Source organism: Phoxinus phoxinus (genome assembly GCF_949152265.1).
Source record: "Phoxinus phoxinus genome assembly, chromosome: 15".
In the NCBI taxonomy this organism is placed as follows: domain Eukaryota; kingdom Metazoa; phylum Chordata; class Actinopteri; order Cypriniformes; family Leuciscidae; genus Phoxinus; species Phoxinus phoxinus.
In genome coordinates, this window is record NC_136890.1 from 30,050,985 (window position 1) to 30,067,919 (window position 16,935).

General features: G+C 38.4%; 1 protein-coding gene across 4 annotated transcripts in view; it reads right to left on the reverse strand.

Annotated features, from left to right (window-relative positions):
• Positions 1-16,935, reverse strand: part of otud5a (OTU deubiquitinase 5a) — a 28,631-nt gene that overhangs the window by 713 nt on the left and 10,983 nt on the right. For 2 of the 4 annotated variants that reach the window (XM_079636784.1, XM_079636785.1), the window contains exons 3-8: positions 6,485-6,549; positions 6,247-6,403; positions 5,620-5,768; positions 2,640-2,825; positions 1,624-1,831; positions 517-633 (exon numbers count right to left, since the gene is read on the reverse strand). In XM_079636784.1, the coding sequence (XP_079492910.1) occupies positions 517-633; positions 1,624-1,831; positions 2,640-2,825; positions 5,620-5,768; positions 6,247-6,403; positions 6,485-6,549 (882 nt within the window). The remainder of the gene's footprint in view (positions 1-516; positions 634-1,623; positions 1,832-2,639; positions 2,826-5,619; positions 5,769-6,246; positions 6,404-6,484; positions 6,550-16,935) is intronic. The other 2 variants (XM_079636786.1, XM_079636787.1) reach the window with 1 other exon arrangement.

A 16,935-nucleotide genomic window follows, 5' to 3' on the forward strand; every position in this document is an offset into this window, starting at 1 on the left:
TTTCTTTACAAATATAAAATGATAAAAAAATTTGATAGATACATTTGACTGCATAGTGAAAGAAACAAGTGTCCAACATACATTGGAACTTCATAAATATTGTTTTAATGCTTTTACTATTATTCTCAAATGTGCAAAATAAAATGAGTAGGTGTGGCCAGACTTTTCAGACTGATCCATTACAAGAGTTCAATTTGTGAAAAACATTCACTCCCTATTTGCACCTTCTTAAGTTCTTAGCCGAAACAATGCGTTGTCAACAGTAGCTGGGGTGTGCCGATACTCCACTACAATCAAGTGTATTTAACGGCACATAATAACTGTACACGCTGCTTTCTGCCCGAGTCCTGGGTGCATTTCGCAGCTGAATCACATCACAGACTCAGGCTGTGTGAGACGCACGAGGAAGGCGAGCGAGCGCGGTGATTAACATGGCATTCCTGAGCCCAGGATTCTTTCAAACTGAATCAGGCGGGACAGCTAGACGAATTGGCAAGCATGATTCCACTTCCTCACCAAAAGCAGTAGGGGACATCTCTTGCATAATGGCCCGATAGCCCAGTGCTGGATACAGAGACACCAGAGAAGATGAGCTGGGTCTGTCTGGTCCAACGCAAGCCTGGTTACTGGGACCTGAACGGCGAGACGGAACGCAGGAAATCTTTATTTTGAAAGACTAAAGTGTAGAGATTTAGTTTCTATCTATGTGGCTTCCCCTGCAAAGTGGTTTTGAGTGAATTTCACAAAAAGACATGTAACATTTTACCCTACAAAAACAAATATTTTGCATTAAAAAAATTGTTTTTTTTCTTTTTTTTTCGCATCGTGAACTTATTTTCATAAAAATTAAGCAAATTTTAATTTTAATGCATCTGGATGCTTTAGTTACCATTATTCTTAATGATAATTCTCATTATATTTGCATTTTTGTTATACAGTACCACAATAATTGTGATAATGCTGCTTTTTGTTTTTGTTTATATGCAACAATTTGGGGTCAGCAAGTTTAAAAAAAAGAATAATTAATACTTTTATTAAACAAGGATGCAATAAATTGATCAAACGTAGCAAGACATTTATAATTTTACAAAATATTTCGGTTCTTTTGAACTTCCTATGCATCAAAGTTTCTAGAGCAGCAAATCCGCATATTATGATTCCGAATGATTTCTGAAGGATCATGTGACACTGAAGACTGGAGTAATGATGCTGAAAATTCAGCTTTTCATCACAGGAATAAATTACATTTTAAAATATCTAATATGTCAAATTTTACAACATATTACTGCATTTTTTATCAAATAAATTCAGTCTTGGTGAGCATTAAGAGACTTCTTGATCACCCCCAAACTCTAGTGTACATTACGGTACTGAGAATTAAAATTTTACAAACAGGCTTTCTTTGAGCAAAATATAATTTCTTATTGAATTCCTTTCGATTTTGGGGTGAAATACGACCCAGACATGTTCTTGACGGGTTTCCAGAGATTCACCCTTATAATCAGTTTAACCATCCGTGAACCTCATGTGCCATTTACTCCATAAATTGGCTTGCTAAAGGGAAATGCATCATACTGTTAGTTTTAATGGCAGCGTCATTATTGCAAAACACTGATAACAGACCTGGTGCACAGGGTGACGGGGGTTTGGATAGTGCGAGGGCCGCTCCGGCCGGGGAGGGGGGCTTAGCGGGTGTGTCCGAATGCGAAGGATCAGGAATCTCCGGGGAGGGGGCGGAGCTGCGTTGCCGTGGAGATCGGGCATTCCATTCTTCCAAACCACTGGAGGTCGCAGCCGTGGCGGAGCTGCACGTAGCGCTGGCCTTACGCGGCTGAGGGAGTGACAAAAGTAAACACTTTTATTCACAAATCAAGTCAACAGGCTAATTTGGTATGTGATTGTGAAGGCTTTTGTCATTCAAAACAGTAAACGTTCTTACATGAGGACATTTATGGAAAGTAGGTTTATGTAAGGTTAATGTATCTTTGTTTGCTTAGACCAGGGATGTTCAACTTCAGTCCTGGAGGGCCACTGTCCTGCAGAGTTTAGCTCCAACCCTAATTAAACACACCCGAACAAGCTAATCAATGTTTTCAGGATTACTAGAAAAGAGCTTTTGTCAGGGTTGAAGCTAAACTCTGTAGGACAGTGGCCCTCCAGGACCGAAGTTGAACATCCCTGGCTTAGACGATATGACAATATTTAATTCAGAAGCACATCTTCAACCATTTCTCTCTGATGTCCTCTCTGACCTCGCTGTCAGTCAGTTCAAAAACTCATTTAGAAGAAAGCCTATTGTTTCTGTGAAGAAGGGTCTTGTTCACAGCTGGTTTAAGTGTGAAAACGCAAACCACATGGATTCCACGTCTTTGCGAAACCGATAGTCCAAGGCTTTGTGTACCTTCACCAATGAAGCAGTCATCACAGCTTACATGTGACTTTGAAAATAATTCCAGTGCAATCAGCGTTAAAAACGGCGATTAGTTTATGACGCCAAAGGTTTTTGTAATTATCACACGTCAAATACCTGATTCCTACCGACAGTCATTCTTTTAGGAATGTAACTAAAGGTTCTGACTGAATGAGACATGATGTTAGGGAGTTAGTAGGATTAGTATTAAAACAGGCAGGTCCCACACCTGTCGCGCCTGTTTCTCCTGGTCTCGAAGCCACTGTAAGTACGATTCTCTGGCCACTTGCTCTTCTATAGCCTCATTGGTGGCTTCCCAATCCGTGGCCCTCTTCTTGTCCTCCAGCATCTGTTGCTCAATCCAAGATTCCTCTGATGTTTTAATTGCATTCTTCATGAGTGACTGGTCTGCAAACTGCATAGAGACAGAGAGAGGCAGAGTAGCGGTTAAAGGCCACAGAGTTGCCCCTCGGGTGACAGGTGAAAATGATTTGTGGGAAGAGGGAAAAACAAGCTAAATGCAAATTAAGCAATACATTTTTTTTAAGAGACATTGATTATGATCCTCATCTCATTAAAAGGGTTTTTGATGAGGTATTTTGGATTAGCTGCATTTGACAGCAACCGGAAACAAACGTTTACAAACATCTTGATTCTGATTGGTCAGTCACAGTCTGTCTACTACAGGTGAAACTGGAAAAATTTGAATATCGTGCAAAAGTTAATTTATTTCAGTAATTCAACTTAAAAGGTGAAACTTATATATTATATAGACTCATTACATGCAAAGTGAGATATTTCAAGCCTTTATTTGTTATAATTTTGCTTACAGCTTATGAAAACCTTTTCACAATATTCTGAATTTTTAAGCTGTAAGCCATAATCATTAAAATTATAATGACTGAAATAAATTAACTTTTGCACGATATTCAAATTTTTCGAGTTTCACCTGTATATCACTCCACAGTCCATCTCCTTTCATAAAAAGTCATAAGTCAAAAACGGTTTAGAAATTGGATGGATGGATAGATAGATATGAGAGCATCCACAGGACACGTTCACTCTAGAAAGAACGCAAAAAAGATGGTGCGCAAATAAATGTAACAGACCACTCTATCTTGACAGGCTCTTTAAAAATAATTATTTCAATATTAAAAACCAATGGCGAGTGCTGAACTTCAGTCAAGCCAGTTGCAGCAAAAATGGTGTGCAAGCTTACTATGATTATTACGATTTGACAGACAGATGGGCTAAAGGCCAACAGCGTTGCCCCCAGGTGACAGGTGAGAATGTTTCTGTTGGAGCACCCTGAAGAGGAGTCCATTAGTGGGAAGAGGAAAAACATTGTTTAGCTAAATGCAAATTGAGCAATATCGGTAATTTTTTTTTAAGACACTTTCTAAGCGTGGATGACAGACATCTCATCCCATCCCACCTCAGAAATACAGAACGCATCTCATTAAACCAAAGGTTTTGGCTGCATTCTGATCAGACTTCATTATACAACTCTCCAGAATACTTGATTCTGATTGGTCAGTTACGGCACTGAGTAGTCAAATATTTTTGTCTCTTATATCACTCTGCGGTCTAGCTCTTTTCATACAAATGCAAGTCAAAAGAGTTGGAAAGGACAGACAGACAGACAGACAGACAGACAGAGACAGACAGACAGAGACAGAGACAGAGACAGAGACAGAGACAGAGACAGACAGACAGACAGACAGACAGACAGACAGATAGATAGATAGATAGATAGATAGATAGATAGATAGATAGATAGATAGATAGATAGATAGATAGATAGATAGATAGATAGATAGATAGATAGATAGATAGATAGATAGATAGATAGATAGATAGATAGATAGATAGATAGATAGAGCTCCAGCACACACACACACACACACACACAGAGTCTGGTTAGATATCTCCATAGAAGTAATGGTTTTTATAATGTACAAACTGTATATTCTGTCCCCTTACACACACACACGCTCTATTTTTGATAGGAAGGTATGATCTGCCTTTGTTCTGCTCGGCTTAAATTATCACGAGGCATGTGGCACGTAAACAAAACAGTGTGCTGTTAATGGGTCTCCCCCGAACACCACCGACGTGTGGAATGTTTCCCTCTCCACCCAGAGCAGTCAGGGAAATGGGACACTGCAGGTCACACTTTGTTGTCTTTTTTTGGCTTTGATGACGACTGTCTCCAAATTCAGACTGTGGATCAGCTGACGGAACTGCATGAGTGAACAGGAGGAATACTCTGACGAGACGATGGACTTCCCAATACGCAAACCCACAAAGACTTTCTTACACACTCCTGAGTAGAAAATACAGACCACCGCTGCAGGTTGTTTAATTAAAAAATATATTACGTGAAATTAATTATTATTATAATTATGTGAAAAAATGGCTGTTCTTGCACAAGGCAGATGAAGGTGTACGTGGAGGAATACACATAGACAATAGTGACACCAATGTGTCGAACTCAGAGGGGTCAACCAGTTCACTGTCTTTCCCACATCTGTGGGAGTTATGGTGTGGAGAAGCCTCAAAGAGGCGTAACATCTGGACTGTTGCTGCCCAGAGTGAAGCACAGGGTGGATCGGTGATGGTTTCGGCTGCATTATCACGGCATTCCCGACTGTGCTTGATGGGCGTCACTGCCAAAGACTACTGAACCATTCTGGAGGACCATGTGCACCCAATGGTTCAAACATTGTACCCTGAAGCTGGTGCCGTGTATCAGCGTGATAATGCACCAATACACACAGCAAGACTGGTGACAGAATGGTATTATGAACATGAAAGTGACGTTGAACATCTCCCGAGGCCTGCATAGTCACCAGAACTGAATATTATTGAGCCACTTTGAGGTGTTTTGGAGGGGAGTCAGAAAAAAGCATCACATAGTGACCTGGCCACTGTTCTGGAAGAGAAATGGCTCAAAATCCCTCTGGCCACTGTGAAGAACTTCACAGTAAGTAGTAACTTCACTGCAAAAAGGAGGCCCTACACCAGACTTATGATAGTTTAGGTTTTTCAGTTTCATTGTCTAACCCCTATATATATATATGCTTGTCCCACTCAACATTATTTCTCATTGAATATCTTGCTTCACTCATTAACATATCAGATTATGGAAGTAAATAGGTTGCGAATGGCATTTCATGTTGACTTTAGTGGCAGCTGCAGGTACCCACCCCTGGTTTGAAGGCAGGAAGTCCAAGCCCAACTCCAATCGTGGCTTTATTGGGATTCACAACTGAGTTGTAGTGAATGTTCCGATGGTAACTAACTCTGATTGGCTCGTCATTATTTTGATGGATGCCATGGAACGTGTTGATTGGTTCTAAAAGAGGCCATCAAAATAACATTTAGAAACATCGAGAACAAGATATACAGGTCAACTGCATCACTATATATGAGCAAAACGCGGCACTACAGTGTCTGTTAAAAATATTGTACATGTAATTCCTTACAATACATCCACAACAGAATTTTCATATTCATCATTGCTATTCACTAGGGTACTTGCATAGTAGACACTGTAAAAAAAATAAAAAAATTGCTGCCTTAAATTTTTAAGTTCAATCAACTTGGATGTTTAAGTCATTTCAACTTAAATTACATTAAACTGTTTTTAAAAAGATGAGTTGAATCTATAACTTATAAAAAGATAGAAAATTGCTTAACTTCTTAGGATGAGTTAAAGCAATGTAAAAACATGTTGTCATAACTTATTGATCATATCATTTTTTTACAGTGTCGTTAAATGTGCATAATTACATTTTATGGACACCATAATGCAAATTAGACCCTGTGCTGACCTGTGCCGTACTGATAAACTTCCACTGGCCGATTGTACATCTCCGCCATAGCCTGCATCTCAATATGGTTCCCGTGACAGTTGTTCTTCCTCTTTCTGTTGATGTATGTAGTGAAGTCCTCTGTCACATAGTTTGAAAAGTAATCTGCATTTTTCATCTGCAAGTAAAATCATACAGAAATTATAACATGATCAGGTTTTGTACACTCTGATGATCCCAAAGAAAGGACATCACATACCAAGTAATCCATGCAATGTTTGCGGACGACTTCGTGCATATCCTGGTCTCCGTAAACCTGATCAGCTGTGTAAAGAGGACGGTACCACGGTTATGTGCAAATTAACAATAGGGTCTTTGCATGCAATAATTTTTACAGCAGTTAAGAGCATTTCATATTTCATTGCATTTTCTTACATTTATTGTAGTCTCTGCAAAATAAAAAGTTATAACTGAATTATGTCATGTAGCAATACACAGTACACCTCATTTTAACACACATTTTTTTGCATACCAGACAATGTTTTCGATGCATTTAATTTTTGTCTTTAATTTTAGATTGACAAAAACAAGACAGGAGGACAGGGTGAGTTGCAAAACAAAATACTGTTCATGTTAGTTATTATATTATATTATTTGAAATCTCTAAATCGTTTTTCTTTTAACACCAAACAAAATTATAGGGAGCAAGCAACTACTGAGGAAGGAACCTTGCAGGGTTTGATTGTAGGCAAATTCTGTAATGCATGCATGCACAAGCTGCATGGTTCGTTCTGCAAGCGCCACTTTTGGCGGGCTTTATCATACTCATTTATGTGCCAGTGGGTGACTCAAAGCAAGACGAGGGGCCCAAATAAGGTACAGATGTAAACAAACGGGCGTATCAGCTCCGCTTAGAGGCCGACACCTTTTCCTTCCAAAAGCAGCAATATGCAAATGAGCCTCAGCCTCAAAGAGCATTCCGGCTAGTCACATGACCATTTGCCGCAAAGATTCTGAGAATCTCTTAGTCAATTTCCTCTTTCGCAGTATCGGCCTACTTCTGTTGTGACACTTCTGAACAGACTAAGGAAGTTGCATTCGCTTTGCTTAAAAAAAAAAACGAGCTTCAAATAACAGTTCAGACCAATATACCAATACAGGTGCTTTATTTTAAGACACTTGCACTTTTTTAGTTCTCAGAAGAGGCCCAGTAAACCATACGCATTATCTGATCAAATGGAATAGGGTGTTTGAGGAAGAGGAAGTCTTTGGAGCAGAAATGAATACCCCACAGCAAAAGCTCTCATAAAGTTTGATTAAAAACCAGTTCATTACTGCAATTGGCACATCCAGGAATGAGTGAACGCTCTGTGCATCTTAGGATATTAATTTGATCTGAAAGAACCGGTCGTTCTGTTCCCGAAACGAACAATAGTTGCAGTTTCTGGCAGGTCCATGTTGCTTTTATGAGCTAGCTATAGCTGTCACTCCGAAGGTTTGTTTGGGAAAAATGGAACCTCCATTTATGAATGCGTACAGCTGGACGTGTGTTAATTTAAAGGTGAATGCGGTTGGTGCAACACTTCAATTTAGTTCTGAAGCCAACTTTTGTCAAGTAAAAAATCTCCATTTAGATCAATACATGCTTTTACTTTTCTGAATAGGTGAAGTGAGCCTTTAAGACACAAGTTTGTTTGTTAAAACCAGGACCTTAACATTTGAAGCTGTCGTTAGGAAGATCTCAGCTCACACACAGGAGAACAGCAGCTGGAGATTCGGTCTGTTTTTGGTTCCCCATTTGGTCTGTTGTTGGTATTTCCATATGTCTTACCCTTTCCATTCATTACAGCACAGTGCAGTGGATAACCAGACTTGTCATCAGTGGGTGCTGCGGGGGAGAATCAGGGATTCCCCTCGGCTCCTTTGCATTATTCTGACTCATGTGTGATGATCAACACCTGCCTTCGCTTTTTTTCCTGATTTCACCCCAAATTTGAATAACAAACAGCTTTACTATAGTGGTGCTGCCACGTAGGGCCTGATACTTTTGCATGAACAAACAGTGAGCAATACTCAAGAAATAAAGTTCCTTAAGTATGTTGACCTAAATTGCATTTTTAACATTTATACTTTAACGGTTAATGGATTTCCAAAACTCCCAATTTTAAAGGGATAGTTAATGGAAAAATTCTAATGTTGTCCTCATTTACTCACCCTTATGTCGTTCCAAACCTGCATTACCTTTTTTCTGTGGAACACAAATTAAATTTTGAAGAATGTTGGTGTTCAAACAACATTGATCACACTGACTTTTATTTTGAGACACTTAAAATATCTTCTACAGGTTTGGAATGACATGATGGTGAGTAAATGATGACAAACTTTATCTTATCCTGCATTATGCTATGGACAATGATAAAAGTAATGTGGCATGTCAAGAGGCATGTTAATACTTTTGTTGCCCAACTTACTTTTCACAGGCTTTTTTGACCTGGTCCAATAATTAACCACCTAGCAATTCCATAGAAACAACCCAAAACACCTAAGCATCATTGGGGGTTTCACACTTTTTAAGAAAATGGATAAGGTTTCCAATATTTTAGTATTTATTACGGTGTTCTGAGTGGTTTCTAGGGCGTTTCCAAGAGTGTTTTTGAAATAAGTCTCTTCTGCTCTCCAAGGCTTTTTTCGAGTAAAAATACAGTAAAATAGATATATTTCAAATAACTGTTTTATTTTTGAATATGTTTAAAAAAATAATTTATTCTTGATACAAAGCTGACTTTTTAGCATCATTACTCCAGTCTTCAGTGTCACATGATCCTTCCGAAATAATTATTCTAAAATGCTGATATAATGCTCAAGAAACAGTTCTTATTATTATCAATGTTGAAAACAGTTTTGCTCTTTAATATTTAATACTTTTGTCATACTTTTTTAGGACTCTTTTAAAGAATAGAAAGTTCAAAAGAACCACATTTATTAGAAATACAAATCTTGTGAAACATTGTCTTTACTTGCTTCCTTGCTCAATAAAAGTATAATATAAGTGATATGATATTCTGATCCCAAGACACATGTGATAAGTCTACATGATATTTTCCAACCATGTTATGCAAGCTGCACCTCAAATAACTTATAATTTGCTTGATTTATCAGAATTTAGGTTAAAAAAAAACTGTTGTCTTTCTAACAGACCAGAAAAAAATAATAATGGTGTACAGAACACTAGCTAATACTAATTACTAGTACTAAAAAAATATATCTAAATTACGCCATATGCTCTCATTGACAAATGCGGAACACTTCGTTCATGACCTCAAGGCTAGATTATTGTAATGCTCTACTGGGTGGTTGCCCTGCACGCTTAATAAACAAACTACAGCTGGTCCAAAATGCAGCAGCTCGAGCTCTTACCAGAACCAGGAAGTATGACCATATTAGCCCCGTTCTGTCAACACTGCATTGGCTCCCTATTAAACATTGTATACATTTTAAAATATTGCTGATTACTTACAAAGCACTAAATGGTTTAGCTCCGCAGTACTTGAGCGAGCTCTTAACGCATTATAGTCCTTCACGTCTATTGCTATCTCAAAATTCCAGCCAGTTAATAATACCTAGAATATCAAAATCGACTGCTGGCAGTAGATCCTTTTCCTATTGGAACAGTCCTACTTTGGAACAGTCTTCCTACCATTGTCCGGGAAGCAGACACACTCGGTCAGTTCAAAGCTAGATTAAAGACACATCTCTTTGACCTAGCAATCACATACATTATAGACTTAATTCAATGTTAGGCTGCATAGATTAGGTCAGCCAGAACTGGGAACACTTCCCATAAATCCTGATGTACTCGTTACATCATAAGAAGAATGGCATCTACGCTAATTTTAGTGTCTTTGCTTATTTTCGGTTTGCTTATTTCCGGCAAGCTGCGGTTTTCCCGCAGCCTACCGGATCCAGGCCGTATCCAGATCTGACGAGGGACCTTCGCCTGGACCCGATGACAACGCAGTGCTGAAGTGCCAACTAGTCTCTCCCCTGTGAAGGATCCCTTTACCACTCTACAGATAAAGCGTTGTCGGGATAGTTTCGCGTATCTACCCCGAAGTGATACAATTCTGTATCAGAATTTTAAGGCCAGACAAGTAGTTTGAGGCTTGGTTTGTAGGGAATTACAAACCTGCGCACATATATATTCAAACGCACATAACTATAGAATTAATTCTTAATGCGCACGTGAGCGCCATCAGCGTTTCTTACAGGTTCGCGTTTAAAGTCTGTGTAGAGAGAACGGTGTCGTCTTAGCGGTCTCTAATGCAATAACTAATGATCCTTGAGACGGAAGTGAATCAATCAAAACTAACTTTAGCTGGAAAATATCTTTATTCAAGAACCGCTATAAGGCTAAAACAATCTAATTTACCTTAAATTATCCGTCTATTACTGTAAAGCCGTTTTGAAACAATCTACATTGTTAAAAGCGCTATATAAATGAAGATGACTTGACTACAGAAGACGAAATTCGTGATCTCTGCAATACTGTTTCTTCTGATCACGCAAACAAACAGACATTACTGTTTACATTCACATAACTGTGTCTCAACTGCAGTGAAAACGCGACCAGCCCACCGCAACGATCACCCTGCAATAGGACGTTTCCCAACACTAAAAAAATGGTGGTTGACCTTTCTGCCGCCAGCGGACACATTGATGAGAAATGATCCGACAGTGAACATAAAAAGCAGAAAAGAGAAATTCACTGGGTAGGTCTACCACGAAAGACTGATGCCGGTGATAGAGTTCACGAGAAAAGAGAAGAGCAGAGGTCCACCAAGCAAAAACAAAACCACAAGCTCACTTCCACTAATGTAGGCCGCAGATAGCGTCTCGATTCTAAGAAAGGGGCAGGCCCAGCTTAAACTCAGAGATGAGAGAGAGAGCTCAGACCTGCCCTTGAGGTCTGGCGGTCATCGATAAGGTTTATCCTCTAAGAGCAGGGCCACAGTGACATCACAATGAGCTGAATATGTCAAAGATTCCCGGGAACTTTACACACCCTACGTTAGTTTAGGAGCTTCATTCACGTAATTCAGCAGCAGGAAATGTGTCATATGTAAACAACATAGAGAAAAGCAAATAACAGAATAAAAAGACTACATAGTATGAACATCAGCTGAACCTATACCAAACCTGACGCATATACAGTGGGGTTCAAATTATGAGACCATATTTTAAATAATTTTGAAAAATGAAGACATACTCAAGATTCTGCACTATATTTCTAGGTCTAAAGTAACGTAAGCAAATACGTGACTCTGATCATGTGGCAGGTCAGATTGTCTTCCACTGAAGCTCCAGATGCTCTTTGGAGCATCTCACATCATACTGGAGAACGTGATCATCAGGTTTTGTTCATGGCGGCTTGAGTGCTTCTGTCATGAAAGCAAATTCTAGAGGGAATTTTTTTTTTTTTATTGAATAAAAAAAAGAAAAGATTAAATAAAACAAATCGCTAACAATTTACGTTTATACAATGCATTATAAAAGTATTTTTATGCATTAATTATGCCTTGTAATGCATCATATAATACAATGTAAGATACTATGAGTAATTGGAACCACAGTTATAATACATTATAATACTTATCTATTCATTGTTACACCTTTAGAAACTATAATGCATTTAAACACAAGACAAACCACCAATTTCAATTTCAAGTATTAGAATGCATTTTAACTTTAACTTTTTAGCTTTGGTTAAAACATATGCGCTATAACGTGCATTTCGAATACCTTTATTATACATAAAGGCTTTAAAGGGCACCTATTATGGAATTTTGAAATTTACCTTTCATGTAGTGTGTAACATAGATCTAAGTGAACAAAAACATCCTGCAAAGTTTGAAATATGAAAGTGCACCGTATATAAAGTTATTGTCTTTCAAAAGTGAGAGTCGACTCTGAGTCATTTTTATGAATCGTTAGAAGACCGAAGCTTTTTCTCTGACTAGATGACGTCAACTTGTCAAGTTATTTGAATACGATACGCCCACTTATTGCGCTCCAAGGCCAGCAGGGAAAACATCAGGGCGACGAGACGCTGTGTTCTGAAGTGCGACTCAAAGACAACTTCTGCCCAAGGAGGAGCATTTGAAGACTAAGTGGCTTCAATTCACTATACCACAGAAGTATAGTCCGAGCCTTGTGCTTTGTTCGCGTCATTTTGAAGACGATTGCTTTTTAAATGCAATCAAACTTGGATTCGCGAGCTGGCTGATATTGAAGGAAGGTTCAGTTCCAAGTGTATTTGCATCAGCTTCCTCCTCCGTATCACAACCTGTAAGTGTTATTAATAATTGTTGCTTTTATGTTTTATGTAGCATGCTTAATAATTATTTTGTTTGTTGTGTAAGCACCGTTTAGCTTCTGTCTTCAATGACAATTGTATTGAGATATGTGAAGTGTTTGTCGTTGTTTTCGGAGTTGTCTTAAAGAATAGAATAATACCTCGTAGTAACGTAACTGCATTTTTTTTTTTTGTAAAAACGTTATGTTTATGCATCGGGCTAACGCAAACAAAGACTGATTGTGCTTTTACAATATGAACTCTGGGCTATGCTCGCTAACATAACATTACATTCTTTATCTTATTTTTCGTTTTTTACTACAAACTATAAAGCAGTGGACTATAATCATTATTATAATACAATTTAATTGATAAAAGCATCATTGCACTCCGTGTTAAAAATAAGTATTATCTCTGTAAACACTGCTGGGTCATCTGACCAATCGCAGATTAGCGTCGCGCAAAGGAGGGGTTTGAAAAACGAGTCGTTGAACGAATCATTTGGGAGTCGGTGAGCAAATCAGGTAAAAATAAATGCATATTATACGAAAACAAAAGTGTTTTTTGTCATTGCATGCATGTAAAACTGTTGTTGGGGACTCCCACAACAACATTAGGAACATTTTGAATGTCATAATAGGTGCCCTTTAAGTAAAGTTTTTTTTTTTTTTAAACCCTGCATGCAGACTGTGCAAATGTGCAACCCTAATTCCAGAAAAGTTGGGACATTTTGTAAAATGCAATAAAATCAAGATCTGTGACTGTGTTAATTCTCTTTAACCTTTATTTAGAAGACAAAGTACAAAGAAATATTTTTCTTGCCAGTGGAAACATTGAATTTGTTTTTTTTTTTACTTTTGTCAGTTATTAAATAAAGGTTCAAAAGAATGAACAAATCACAGATTCTTGATTTGATTGTGTTTTACAAAATGACCCAACTTTTCTGTAATTGGGGTTGTATGTTACTGAAGAAGCAATAACTATGAGAGAATATGTGCATTGGAGTAATTTTACCATAGAAGGGGGGTTGAAAGGTACACAGAGCAACACTTTTATAAAAGGCAACATGATATAGGGACAGAACACAACAAAATGAACATTCTGTCATTATTTACAGTATCTCATCTCATGTCATTCTAAACTGGTATGACTTTCTTTCGTGGCCACGCTTTTCATGAAACTGAATTCCAACTGAGGGTGTCAACTCCAAAATAAGGTACTTCAAAAACCTATATATATATATATTTGTATATTTAAAGCTATAATTAAACAATTTTATGAATTAATTCAGATGCGCTACATTGCAAGTGCTGAAGTCATATGATAGCTTTGTGTGAGAAACAGACTGATCATTTAAATTGACATTCATTGAAAATCTCCACCTGTGTAATCTATGAATCATGAATTAATTGTTTTTTTTTTAGTTAGATCTTTTAATGACTTGATCCAATTTTAAGCCTTTTCCTCACACAAAGCTAACATATAACTTTAGAAGAACTGGAATATAATGCACGTGTCAAATACATTTTTGACATTTTAAAGCCACAGGTATCATTACGAAAGAGTAATGCGTATCATTAAGAAAAGCATGACCTTTTATGTTTTACAGAAGGAAAAAAAGACACTGATTTAACAAAATAAAGGCATATAATGACAGAATAGTAATTTTGGGGCTAACTATTTCTGTAATAGACTATTTTATACTTGCTTAATGATGTAAACAGATATGACATAATACATATTTTTATTGTAATTACTTCATAAAACCTTGATCCCCATGTCCAAATATGACAGTGTGGAACATGAGTTGCATAGTCCATCCAGAAAGAGCTGAGATCACCGCTCTGACCTGCACTCCCATGTGCTCCTTGACTCCAGCGGTCACAAGAACATCTAACAGGCCACGTCCACCTCGACAACTGATCAGTAAACATGCTCTTCAAACAAATGAATCGATGCGGTACTCTAAAAACAGACAGCAGTTACAGCAGGCCAAAAGGTAACTCCACTCAATGGCCTTATTGACGTGTGTTCAGCTCACCAATCTGCAGCGCTTCAATAGACTATGAATTTGAGATTGTGATCGTATAGATCAATACATATTGATTCTTAAACACACTAGCTGGGTGTGTGTGTGTGTGTGGGGGGGGGATCAGATCACAAACGTCTTTTCAAAGGACACTCTGGGCTGAGGAAGTACAGTTAGATATCGAAGAATGGCTTATGTACGGACTGAACTGCCTTTTATTAGTGCCAGAAAAGTCAGCCGTTGATCATGAGAGTGTTGAGTAACACAGAGCTTACTATTGCCCCAGAAACACACCGACGGTCAAATACGCTCATTCACGCTTACGAGACTGTATTGCAACCAGGCATGCTGTCTACTGGCATATCCCATGCAGGTCACAGAGGACCACTGACACTCCAGCGTAAACTCCAGACTTGAATGATGCGTCTAAACGATTTCGTCAACAGCATGGTTTTGTAAGAGACGATGCCAAGTGTCGGTGATGACATTGTTTTCTATATCCTGGCAAGAGAAGATGCAGCACTTACAGTCTTGGTGGTGTCTAGGTGAAAGTTGGGGAGACTTGCATTGCTGAGCATCTGCGTTCCAGATGTGCAAAAGTTCATGAGGCAGCTATGACCCGAGGAACTAAGTTAAAGGGTGCAGACGGTCTTATCACAATCAACGTCTGCGAGTCAAGTGATTGAAACGTTTCAAACGAGTTTCAAAATGTTTTTTGGTTAAACAGACTTTATAAACCCGCATTTGCTATTGAAGTATGCTCCCTGACATCAGTTCTAAAGCTCATTGCAATCATGCCAGAAAACTCAAACTCACTGGTTTACGCTGGATCAAACTAGTCAACGGTTCTTCACCCTTTCCCGTCTCATAGAAACCAAGCACAATTAAAAGACGTTACGTGAGCAGTGCTTGTGTTGAAACCTGTACTTTCCAGTCCACAGAAGGTCTTGATCAATGTAATGACAAGGAATCTACTAGCAACCCTTGATTCCAACATGGCATCAAACTTTGCTCCATGTTTGCCACAAAGCTACAGAATGACGTCCAGGAGTGAAATACTATGCTGGACCAATAAAATAAAATAAAAGATAGTTGAAAGCTGACCTATGCTTTTTACATTTCACATCCGCAATAATCCAGTGTGCTGACCTGTATGTGACTGATTTGAAGATTTATGTAACCTTAAAATTCATTACTTCATGTTTTAAGAGAAATTCCTTTATTATGTTCAATCAATACGAGAGTTCAAAGGGATAGTAGTAGAGTTCAAGGGACAATTCTGTCATCATTTACTCAATGTCATGTTCCAATCCTGTATGACTGACTATGGGTGCATCCCAATTCACGTACTTATAATCTATGCCATTTTGAAGTATAAATAGTGTGAGTAGTGTTCACACTTTAACACTGAACCTAAAGATACCGAACCTAAAGGGGAAGGGAATCTAGGGATAAGTTCACAACCTGATTTGTCGGCTTTTATTGTATATTTGGTGACGGTATTACCAGAACATCCAAAACAATGGGCTAAATGCATACATTGTATGTGCGTAGCCTACATATGATGGTATTTTGACCAGCTGAGAACTCGTGAAGAGCTTATAAAATGTGTAAAGGAGTCAAAACAGCAGCAGGAATCCCTCCGTCACACACACACACAAACAAAGATCTCCTGCGAGGAGACGCCATTCTGATGCCTGTACAGAACTGTGATAGGCATCATCGCGACTATGACGAGAAAAAACAGATATGCTTTGGGGTCGCATCTTCCCGTTTTTGGTTCGTTTACGTCTTTGGTCCGTGATGCATTCCTATTTCATTTGAACCACACCAGAGTTTATTTGGAAGCGGACCGAGATCTTTTCAGCGTTCTCGGTCCGCTTGTTTGGTGCGCACCAGGGTTCGGATCGCAGCGTTCACACTTATTCAAACGAACCGCACTAAAAGAGTGGGTTCATTTTAATAAAACCGAACATGCCAAGTGTGAACACACCCTTAATTATTGTAACTGAAAAAAACAAAACAAAGTGTGGAATGTTGGACATTTCATGCAGTCAACTATGGCAGCATTGTATTTGTAATGAAGGGGGAGGGGCTATCCGACTTCGATGACAAAATAACCTTATAAAATTCATACACTACAGTAAATAGCTCATGGCATAAATGCATAGTATGTCATTAGGGACACAAGTTAAGTGCATCTTATCCATCCAATGAAAGTCATTAGGGTCCAATGTTATTTTTTGTGTCCTGCACAAAAAAATTCATTCATACAAGGTTTGGAATGAGATGAGAGCGAGTAAATAATGACAGAATTTTTTGGGGGGGC